General features: G+C 40.5%; 1 protein-coding gene across 1 annotated transcript in view; it reads right to left on the reverse strand.

The window, feature by feature from the left end:
• The window catches only part of ALK (ALK receptor tyrosine kinase), a 608021-nt gene that overhangs the window by 214679 nt on the left and 380885 nt on the right, over window positions 1-12457 (reverse strand). The window contains exon 5 of the mRNA XM_081854122.1: window positions 5512-5639. Coding sequence (XP_081710248.1) covers window positions 5512-5639 — 128 coding nt within the window. The remainder of the gene's footprint in view (window positions 1-5511; window positions 5640-12457) is intronic.

Raw genomic sequence — 12457 nt, forward strand, 5'->3', positions numbered from 1 at the left:
GCCATCAATTACTAAATATTGCTGTACCAATTACTGTACTTGTGGAATGGAAAAATTATTGGGTGACTGTTAATAATGTCACTTACAAATTACAATGGCAGAAAAGTGGTTAGTAAATTCTTTGCTCTGGGTTCACATATTAGTGGGTAACTTGTCACAAAACAATTATTCCTTTTAAAAAGAATCATGAAGTGAATAATGTCATGCATTTTACTGGGCTCCCGTCTGCCAGAGCAAAAGGATGAAAGCTTATCCTTTTTAAGAAAAACGGAAATCGGAATGGTCAATGAATTAAGAAACTTAAAGCCACTGATATTTGGCTGCAGTTTATGCTTGTAGAAGACTCTTATGAGACCTGCATGCAATAGCTACCATTGGTTCAGTAAAACATATTGTACTTTTGACACTACATTACTGATACCACATAGTGCTTTTTAAAAAGGATAAATTTTAGTTCTGGCCTTACAAAGACGAAAAACACAGCTCGTAGAAGTCCAGGCTAGCTTTTGAGCTGATGTCAGTGGGCTACTTACAAAATTCACAAATGCTATTAAATCATAGAAACATCCCATGAGGCAGAGTCAGTTCAGACACAACCGCTTACAGGTCTGCCACCCACCTCTGGAAAGTGGTGTTGTGAGTAAATCAAGTGTGATACAGTATGCATTCAGGGCAAGTACCCAAATTACTATTATTAAGGCAGCTTTGCATGGAAACTTCTTGTAGTAAAGCAGCTGTTTGCAGTTGGCTCTTTCAACAAAAAGCAGAAAAGCTGTAATGACAGGAAGCAGCCAATCTGATAGTTGCAACACCAAGACCCTTTAGGATGCAAAGAAGGATGAGGAAATGGTCTGAAACGCGCCAGAGGTCCAAAGCATTGGGCCAAATGGAACAAGCAAATGGCAAATCCTAAACTAGACCACACGTCCAATCCAGGGAAGGAATGCAAAGCCAGGGGGCAGGGGAGACAGAGGAGCATGGCCAGCTCCAACGAGCCATACCCTTCCAACAGGGTGGGTATTAATATTGATATAGATATTATTATTGGGAGCCTTAGATCAAGTTAGATGGATCATGACTTACTCCGGTTATCATAACAATCCTTCCCACACAGGCATAACTGGAAGATCTGACCAGAAAGCAGTCCTTAGACTCTTGTGTTTCCCAAGAGTCTGGTCTTCCTAGCAGCCTTTTCTTATGAATTCCTGGTCCCTTAGGCTGTGTGCACACCATACATTTAAAGCACCCCTTAAAGAATCCTTGGAACTGCAGTTTGTTAAGGATACTGGGAACTGCAATTCTATTAGAGGTAAACTATAACTGCCATGATTCTTGGGGGTGGGGGTGGATGTGCCTTAAATGTGTCCGTTCAGCATTAGACAGATTGCTGAGGAATCAACGTATGCTGAAGCACAGATGTTATGCAGTTTGTTGAAGGAATATTTCCTATCTGTGGTAGAAAGGAAATAAAAAAATGAGCAAAGAAAAGCATAATTTTAGAGGAAGTAACTGCAAAGCAAAATTCCAGCAAAGGATCCAGAGACTTTCGCTGTGTTCACACACCCATTTATTCAGCATTCACTGCGTTTCTAGTGCTGGGTTTTCAATCTGTGTTCACATGGCATTAGGCAAGACCATGAGTAGGCAAACTATGGTCCGGGGGCTGGATCTGCCCCAATCGCCTTCTAAATCCGGCCTGCGGACAGTCGGGAATCAGCGTGTTTTTACATGAGTAGAATGTGTCCTTTTATTTAAAATGCATCTCTGGGTTATTTGTGGGACATAGGAATTCAAGCATATATTTTTTTCAAAATATAGTCTGGCCCCCCACAAGGTCTGAGGGACAGTGGACCAGCCCCCTGGGCAGGACACTATGTATCCTGTACTTTTTCGTAAGATTTTACTGTTTCATGTGTTGTTTCTCAAACCAGCTTCACACGGATTGGAGTCCTTAAGCTGTTCTTAATTTATCTCTAGCCTTTGCATAGGATAATTGCATCCCCACTGGTCAAAGCTTCCTGGTGTGTGTGTGTGTGTGTGTGTGTGTGTGTGTGTGTGTACAACTGAACTGAAGCTATGCTGATGTGAACCAATAGGGAAATAGGTGAACTCATCTTTAATTTAATTACATAGGTGGGACTCCATTTTAAGAACTTTAAATGATGGGCTTGTCTCCCCCTCTTGCTTTTTATTCCCCTCCTCCATTTCTGAAAAGGCAGCATTTGAAAGCAACATAGAGATTCATTTGTCCCTTTATTGCCCTTTTGTTGAAACTTTGATGGCCCAAAATGAGACATCACTTGAATACCACACACCTCCATTTCAAAAGGTCAGTGCCTGGGTTGTATCCAGTGAAATAATTGTGCACATAGGATGACTTCTGTGAGCTCAGTGGATTTTTCCCTCCCCATAAGTGCTGCTCACAATAACCCCATATCTTCTCTGGAAGGTTGGAGGAGAAACCCCAAAGCAGATCCGAGTGGGTGGGTTTCTACCTACAAAATTCATTTAGGCTGTGTTCACGCTCTTGTTTGCTGTGCACTCACTGCATTTCCAGGGCTGAGTTTTTAATCTGTGTCTGCACAATGCGTATGCAAAATGCGTATGTACCCTGTACTTCTTTGTGAAATACTACTGTTAGAGAATGTTGTTTCTCAAAGTTGCTTCACACCAGTTGGTCCTTAAGCCTTTCCTGATTCATCTCCAGCCTAGGTGTGACAAACTGATACACATCAGACATTAATTGCTCTGTTGTTGTGAGCAGCTAGGGGAAAGTGCTATGAAATGCAGGGGGGGGGGACAACTTCACTGAGCTCCAAAGACTGTAATATGAACACCCCCGTAGTTTAATTCAGCTCTCTGCTCCAGGTTCTGCTTCCTAGAAGGTGGGTTCCTACAGCTCTGCTTCTTTAGCTATTTAGACAGCATTCACTGGCAGGCACTGAGTCATTCTTCTGCCAGGCAAAGAAACAGAAACTACTAGTCTTTTAATACTTTTATGTTTCTCCTTATACATTTCCATTCTAGATTTAAGTTGTTGCCAGCAGAAATTGCAAAACTGTCCATCTGGTCCTTCACAGCGCCCATAGATATGAATTAAGTTACCTAAACACAGCTGGATAACAACTCCCACTAGGCTTTAAAGTACATCATACTTCACAGATTGCTTTTACAGTTTTTAATTTATCCTAAAACCACCACAGTGGTGGAAGGAAGTATTGTTATTTTTCTTTGAAAAGGAGAAACCTAGAGTAAAAAATAAGAAAGCTTTGTTCTAGCAAACGGCATCAAAAGAAATTGGAAACAACTTCAAAAGATTTATTCAGAGTTAGAACTGCAACTTCGGCAACTGTCTTAATATCACGTAACAAATATGTGGTACAACAGGAATATAGACCCTCTTAAGTTCCTAAACCAAGGTTACCTCTTATCCTCTCACACACAAACATTCTGTGTAATAAGAAGAATGCCTCACTATAAGGCATGAAACATACTGTGGTAACTATAGAGTTAAACATTATCTCCAGGTACTATGAGTTGGAGCTATCTTGCTTCATATGAAATCAGTAAGAACTTAGCACATACCTACTGCAAGTTTTGAAATTACAGCAACTAGTCAGTCTTGAAACCTGTTAACATGCTTCCCCCCTGCTAGAGTTCCACCAGGTTCTCCTTATATTGTGTACCTGTTCATTCTTACCACATTCACATTAGTCCCAGGGTCAGATTACAACCTGCTGAGATTCTAAAATGTGTCAAGTTTAAGTGGTTCCCACAGCATTGGCAAAAAATGTGTATTTATCTAACAGAAGGGACAATGAAAATATAAATAATCCATAGTCTGTCCTAGCCACCCATCTTCAGATACACATGCCTGAACCCAGCAGTCTTGAACCCAGCAGACTGTGGGAGAGGGCACCTGGTCAAGGGGGTGCTATCACAATAGACCACTGCAGCTCTGCCTTGCACAACCCTCCCAGAGCCTGGCAAGCAAGGCGGAAGTGCTGAAAAAGTTGTGGTTGTGGAAGTGAAGTCTGTGTAAGATGCATTCAACCTGTACAACTTTGGTGGCTCCCTAAAATAATCTCAACAACCTAGGGAGTTTTTGAACCTCTTTTTCTAGCAAAAAAGCACTGGTTACTGAAAGACCAAAACCCAAGCCTTGCAGCATCCAGAATGCCAAATTTTTCACATTCATCATGAGCCAAGAAATATTATGCACAAGTAATTCAGATCACCAAATCAATCAAGTTTGATTGATTAGAGACAACATTGAATTTCATTTGACATCAGTAAGAGTAACAACCTATTCAAAACAGAGTCACAGACTGCTGTGTTAAATAATGAATACTAATGACAGGATAGGGCAGAAAAGAAGAAGGAAGACTCATTGGATATCACTAGGTTGTAGGGAAAAGTAGGGGACTGGGATTCAAGAGGAGTGATGGAGCTTTAGGTAGATAGAAAGTGGAAAGACACCCCCCCCCCCGGTTCTAAATATGTCAGGCATTGGTTTCATTCATTTAAAATTTCACTGAAGGTAAAATCATAATTATTCTTGACTTATCGATTTGCAGACCCTTTTGAGAAACTTTTCTTGTCTGATTTTGGCTTTTTCTCAAACAGACCCCCAGATTTGATTTGGATTTCTACACAGGCAGTATTTTGGTGTCATCTCCACCTCCAACCCATCTGAAAACTTTTCTTATGTGTTTCTTATTTTCCTTATATCCCACCCTTCATTTAGGGAGTCAAAATGGTCTCTTGCTTTATCCTTGCAATAGCTCTGTAAGGTAGAACAGGCAGAGGCACACAGAGTGGTGGCCCGAGACCTGGCCCGAGATCCCTCACAGTATGTTATGGATGAGATGAGATTTGGACAAAGATCTCTTTGGAATCCAGTATGCTAAGCACTACACCACATTGGCTTAGGAACACCTACCATGGGAGTGAGTTGACAACAGCAGCATATTGCCATAAAGAGACAGACCATGCTCAGATGTAAACTTCATTATGTTCAGTGGGGCCCTGGGCCCCTACTCCTTGATCACTGAGGATAAGACTGGAACCTGAGACTCCAATCTCGCACACACTTATCAGAGAACAAACCCCACTGAACACAGCAGGGCTTGCTTCTGAGTAAATATGCATATAATTGCACTGCATGTATAAGAAATAAAGATAAAATTCTATCCAATTTTTGTAGGAAACAACAACTGAGCTGCTTTATTTACTCTATTATGAGTACTTGAACAAAACAATTGGTCATGCCATTAATAGTTTTCTTTTCTATTCAGTGCCCAAAGCAGCACCGTCTTTCTATCAGTGCAGACACTAGTGGATTTGAGATTAGGATGAAAGCACTGAATGGAAAAAATATATTCCCCAAAACATTTCCATAGGCAGAATTTTTACAAAATAAAGCATATATGTGTAGGTGTGCTACTGTGCCCACAACCTTGTAAGTGGAATACATTAGAATTAGGGTGGGGAGAAAGACAGAATCTTTACCTGTGCTGCAGTTCTTCATTGCAAAGGAATCAATGACAGCTACACTTCTGTTCCCACTAGCAATATATTCCAAGGAGATCCGAAAAGGTTTCTCGAGGTGTCCAACCCTTTTCTGGAGAAGCACCCATCTGTTTTCGTTGTACACCAAGAAGAAAGAACAGAAGAAAATCATGGTAAGGAAAAGAGCTAGTTTGCAAGAAGTGCAGTTGAAAAAGCAACTGTTCCACATCTGCCTCATCATATTGGCTCTCTACTAGGCTGCTTTTCTATTACGTTTCCCCAACACAAGCCCTTACTTTGTTCCTTTTTTTTTTTTTTAATAGAATTTAAAGAGCAAAGATTTCTGGAGAGCCAAGATGTTACTAGTAGTATTAAGCTAATGACACTCCCCCCACCCCCCCTTCTGATCTGTCACAGTTCTGTGCTTGGAGATCCCTTGCAGATGTCTATGCATGCTTTAAAAGAAACACAACTTTTGTGTGTATGTTTGCCCCCCCCTTCCCCGCATGAATGAAGCTGTGAAATATGTAACACATAGGAATGCTTTAAATACCATCTCCCCATCTCAATATGTTATTCAGATTGAGAGCAGTAAGTTTCTCTCAAGGGGTTGTTGAGTAGCTGTAATTCCCAGCCTTACATCTCTAAAGTATTTTGCTTCACTCGGTCAAAATGCATCTCCTTCCCAACACTACTATAAGCTTTAAAATTAAAACAGGCCATTTCCCCTTTTAGTTTTATTCTGCCTTTGGTGGTTTTTTAAAAAGGGAATTAATGGGTTTGGAAACCAAGGTCATGAACCAAGGCACCACACTCTACACAGGTAAGCATCAAATCCTGCCTTTCTGAAGGTGCTTAAAGGCTATTTATTTATCTCAATGGAACGGCACAGAAATAATAGGAGTGTACAGGCTTGTCCATGTCACTGTAAATCAACCCACATAGTGGAGGGCTCGCCTACACCGGAGTTTAATGTGTATTTGTAGCTGCCTCAGGTTTCTTCGGCATTGCCCACAAGATTGCCTCTTCATCCAACTCGCAGCCTGCACTTTTGTCCCATTAAATCAAGATTTTTCCAGTCCAGGTTAAATCTGGTAGCCTTTTTTTTTCTAAAACAGTGTGCATGCACAGGTAGACAAATACCTGTGTGCGTTCCCACAACACGGGCCTCAAGTTTCTGGGACTTGCAGAGTGTGGGGGAGTACTAAATGAGGGGAGGGGACGACACCACAGAGCACAGATACACCCCAGCAAGCTCCACCCACTAATATGGACTGGAAACGTCAAGAGAGATTGCAGAGGCATTAAACCAAAAGCACTGTTGCATGGGCAACAGCACACAAACATACACACACATTGGAAAAAGGCCCATGTATGCATTAGTGCCCTTGTGTAGACACAGTCTGGGTTGTTCATGCACAGCATTTTAATATATTTGTAACATGTTGTTGTAGATGTTGTTGTTGTTTTAAAAAACAATATAAGGCTAGAGATAATTGCTTTGCATGGAAATCAGATCAATTTGAAAGTAGGCCTGGGAAAGTTGTGGCCCTCCAGATATTACACTACAACTCCCATCAGCCCCAGCCACGATGAGAGAGAGAGAGAGAGAGAGAGAGGGAGAGAGAGAGAGATGGATTGGGAGGGGGAGGAAACCAATGTTTCCTAAGTTATATACAGTGGACCCCCCGAATTAAATTCATTCTGGGGGGCCGTCCGCAACCCAAAAAGTCCGTAGGCAGAGGCGCCGCTTCTGTGCGCATGTGCAGCAAAACCTGGAATTATACACTTCCATCTTTGCCACATTCGTAACCCAAAAGTTACATATCCAGAGCGGTACGTAACTAGAGGGTCCACTGTAATAGGGGTAACTACAGTGGTGCCCCGCAAGACGAATGCCTCGCAAGACGAAAAACTTGCTAGACGAAAGAGTTTTCCGTCTTTTGAGGTGCTTCGCAAGATGAATTTCCCTATGGGCTTGCTTCGCAAGACGAAACGTCTTGCGAGTTCTTGCGAGTTTTTTCCCTCCCCCCCCTTTTTCTAAGCCGCTAATAGCCTCTAAGCCGCTAAGCTGCTAATAGCCGCTAAGCCGCTAATAGCGCTAATCCGCTAATAGCCGTGCTTCACAAGACGAAAAAACCGCAAGACGAAGAGACTCGCAGAACGGATTAATTTCGTCTTGCGAGGCACCACTGTAAACTACACTTCATTCAATTGGAGGAGAAGAGGTTCATTTCAATACTGAACATTTTCATATGCATGTGGCAGCCGTTAACAACCCCCCATTTTTTTATGCATTATTTAACAGAATTTTTATACCACTTATACCATCATCAATGCCTCTAAATGGTTTACATAAAATATAAATAAAAATGATTGATAAAATACAATGTTAAGAATTTGGTCTAATTTAAACAATAAAATTAGGTTTTAAAATATTCTATTCTATTAAAAGTATATTGCCACATGTCTCTTGAAATAGTGGGACCATTATTCTATAAATGACTAAATACTGCTGTTTTTGTGGAAAACACAATTGAGTTTTTTGTTCTCTTCTGTTTTAATTGCAGCTGGAGTTGTTTTGAGAATGTTTCTAATGGGCCTTTTCAGGCACCTGTTCTTTTGTTTCCTTACTGATGACCAACTGCAATAAAGCTAAACAAGAAAATCTTACTAGCTTTTATGTGGTTTTCTTTTCTCTTTTTGGTGACCCAGAGGAATCTGTGAAGAGAAATTAAAAGTGCCCAAAGAAGAGGCCTGAAAAAAAAGTTCCAAAACTTCACCAACAAATATTTCTCCCCATTTCTACCCATTACAAAATAGTCATGTTTCCGGTTCCTTAGCTGCTTATTAAGCCAGTACTGTCATATGGCTAGAACAGAGGGAGGGAGGGACGGAGGGATACAGGAGCCACTACAGGAGTTTCTCAGCTAAGACTCCTCCCTCCGCCATCTTGTTCACTATTCCATCAGGCTGAGAAGGGATGCAGGGCCACTCCATTTGTGTAGCTGAGGGACTAGAAACATTGGGCTCTTCCTCTCCCATGTGGTCATTTGCAAAAGTTGTTGTTAGCCAAGCCACATATAACACAAACAGAGTCCAGAGAGAAAAGGTATCGTAAAACTGTACTGGGAAAGATAGGGGAAAAACAGTGTATAATTTGAGAGGAAAGGAGCAGGGAGGATTTGTCTTCCTTTGGTCAGGCCTTGTACCTAAGCTGGAAGACATTAAATTAAACATACAGAGAAAAGCTACACAACCAATGAGAGCACATGCTGCCTCAGCGACAATCATGCCACTTTGCCTGGTTGCTAAGCAACATCTACACACACAGACACACACACGCCCTTGGCTAATGTTAACAGAAATAACTCTTAAGTTGCAAACTAAGTGATCCCTGCTGTTGCACTCCCAACACATAACTATGCCTGAGGTCACTAGATATCAGTGTTCTTAGTTAGCCAGAAAAAAGCCCTCTGAAATATTTTATCCCCATTTTGCAGACTTAATAACATTAAGTTTGCAAAAAAGTGGGACCTGTAACAAAATATTGCAGTGAGGAATGTGCTCAGGGTGCCATGCATTCTTCAAGGAAACTCTGTTGCATCCATTCCCCCTTTCCATGCTTTTCTTGTGCTTGAATTCTGCTTGCTGGTTTCCCTTGCTTGCTGAGAACAGGATGCTGGACTAGACAGGTCCTTGGCTGATCCAGCAGGCTCTTCTTGTATTCCCTAAGTTGCACTATCATTAGTTGCCATTTGGACTGGGAGTTCCATTTTGCTCTATGATTCCTATTCCCTCAAGAGTAATATGACTACTCTGTGGAGTGGTGTTCTCTAAATCTTCAATGACATTCAGTTTCTCAAAGCTTCTAATCCTGTGCAAACCCTGGACCTCTGGTGTATAGCACCAAGAATTTAATATAAATTAAAGAACAAAGATAAAGAGGAATGACAAACTGTAAGCATTTAAAAGATGCATTTTTTAAAAATGAACATAAGAGTCAAGAAGGCAGGGCAAGGAAACCAAAAGACATTATCATATTTATGAGCCTGAAAAATGAGAGAAAAAGAAGATATCATTCTTTGTATTATTATGGATAAAGGAAGGCCAATGAGCAGCTAATTGCAATCATCAGACCTGCATACAGTAAGGAATAAATGAGAATTTTAGTGGTATCTTCAGAAAGAGGGGAAATAATTCAGAAATATTTAGAAGTCAATAATAGCATGATTTTGAAAGGGCCTGAACATGCAATAAAGAAGACAAACTTTTATCCTTGTTACAAGACTGGGAAGCAAAAGATCCAACCCCAACTGGTGCAAAATTTGCAATGCAGTATTCTCTAAATCATTACCAATAACAGAATGTGAAACTTATCCAGCAACACTGATTTCCACAAGCTGGAAGCCTCTCTGTGTGCAGATGTGCTAGCAGATATAAGAGTATGATTTACAGGCAAGAGACATGAGGAGTCCCAAATACAGTTCAGCATGAGGCTTCCCCATGCTCTTTACCCCAGTCTTGCCTGAGTCTCTTAAAACTCTGGCAACAAAAACAGCTGGACCCATGTCACATGAAGCCCTCATAGAGAATTATTCCTTCAGAAGCACAGGGATATGATTTACACTGAAATGCGGGAGCATCTGTGTGTCATGCGAATCATTCCTTACTGTTTCCAAGACAGATGGATTTTAATTCCAGGTACATGGTAGCCCTCAACAAAATGATTTCTGTTTCTCTGCTACTACTAACCCCCTGGCTAAAAGTGTCATGAGTTTTAGGAATTGCTTCTCTGAGTTACTAGTGCAATAAACTTTACTTTCAAATTCTCCGGTCTCCCATAGTTTACCGCGGAAACTATATTAAATTTTTGGTGCTGATGCTGGGCAGGTATTTTATGCTGCTGGAATTCAAGACAGTGGAAGGCTCATTTGGGGCCAGATTAATTTAAAAATCTGCAACCTGAGTGCCTTGAAACTGCTTTGTTTCTGAAGTGAGTGATTCGCATGAGGAAAGTGGCAGTGGGGTGGGGTGGAGTTCAGGCCAGTTATTGCAAAGTAGTTTCCCCGCATTGGAAACGAAAACCCCTGAAGCACAAATGCATCACTAATTGCCTTTTTTCTTTTTAAAGCAGCTGTCTTGGCAGAGGTGACACAGACTGAAAACCCCACAGAGAACGATTTGTCTTCGATCCTGGCAATGAGGCTGGGCTTATCCACATTTCAGCATTATGTAGCTGTTAATGCACTCTTTTGCCACTTGAATTGCCACTTGAGTGTGGAGTAGTCCGCACTCACACATATTTAAATTTGTATATGAGGAGCAACTTTGGTCTTTCCCATTCCTACCAGTAGGCATTCCTTTTTGTGCATTCCTTATGTCATTGGTTCTGTTATGCTACCTATTCTGTTATGACATGGCACTCACACAGCTCTTTGCATGCTCACCTTGCTGTTATTGCTTTTTAAATCCCACTTAGGAGTATGAAAAGGCAATTGTGAAGATGTTAGTACAGTTTTCTGGTTTTGTGCAAAACCGAGGGATCAAAAGAAATATATACACTATAGCCTAAGCTCCTGATACAGTTGTAAATTCTGAGCACACATTTTTCAGATTGCTGCCCAATGTATATAGTGTATAATTTTTAATGTAATTTGCATGTGCAGTTTTCTGGTTTTGTGCAAATATCAGGATGATGATGATGATTATTTAAACCCATCCAGGTATGTACTGGAAATAGCTGTGAGCACAGCCAGAAAAGAAATGAAAGTAGTGGGCATGGAAGAGGCAGTAGAAGAAAGTAGAAGAAAGGAAGGACTGAGCCTAAAACACTGAAACAAATTGTCTGTGCTATGGAATGGAGTCAGATTTTCTCCAATTTATCTCTATATTGCATAAATCCAAATTTACAGGGTGGTGTTTGAGGGTAGCATCATGTAGACTACACAAATTAAATAGTTATTTATTTATGCCAACTATGACAAACATAGAGCAAACACCTCCCTGGTTTTTTTTTTAAAGGATAGAAGGGCTTCACTTCATAGCTCAGAAAACCTGGCACTTTTGACTAGCAGTATGTTGCCTTCGAAACTAGAATGCCAAAGGAATGGAAAACTCCTTGTCTTGTAGCTTCATGTGGTACTGGACAATTCTTTCAGCTGCTGTGTTAACTATTCATATTTCCATCAGATTTCTATTAGACATATTTCACCACTTTTGATGGGATAACTTGTTTTATAAAATACCCTGCTGCTGAGCAAAGGGTTTTAAAACACTGTATTATATATTCAGTTAGTTTATATCCTACTTTCCTTCCATGGAACTTGAATTGAAGTAGTGCACATAAACTTCTCTGGACATGTTGAAACAATTGAAGGTGTGAGGGAATTACGTATTAATATATCTTCTTTGCTGCAAGACAGTTCTACATACAGACTATACTTCCAATGACAAGAGAGGGAGTAAAATTTATTCCAGTGGTTTACCTTTGATATGTGCATTTTATGTTTACTTCTAAATTATATGTCTCTTAAGTTCTAGCTCTGAGAGTACAATTTTATATACATGTTTACTCAGATCCAGTGAGTTTAGTGGGACTTCTCCCAGGTAAGAGTGCATAGGATCTGCTAGGATGTGATACAATTTGTGTGGGGTTTCTTTCTTTCTTTCTTTCTTTCTTTCTTTCTTTCTTTCTTTCTTTCTTCCTTTTTTTCTTTCTTTCTTTTGCAAGACCTGAACCAGCTTTTCATTATTCATTCCCTCTCTTCTCTCCTTGAACTAAAATGTGGGCAAAGAGAAAGTTGAATCTATTTGCTCTTAATCTAGAACTGATTGATGTTCATCTCCAAAGGCATAAGGAAAAAGTTAATACTTTGAGTATTTCTAGAAGTCGACCTAAGAATGGGTTTCCATTAAAGGTTCCAAAAGGCAAATATCCTGTATC

Source organism: Podarcis erhardii (genome assembly GCF_964252035.2).
Source record: "Podarcis erhardii genome assembly, chromosome: 3".
Classification (NCBI taxonomy): domain Eukaryota; kingdom Metazoa; phylum Chordata; class Lepidosauria; order Squamata; family Lacertidae; genus Podarcis; species Podarcis erhardii.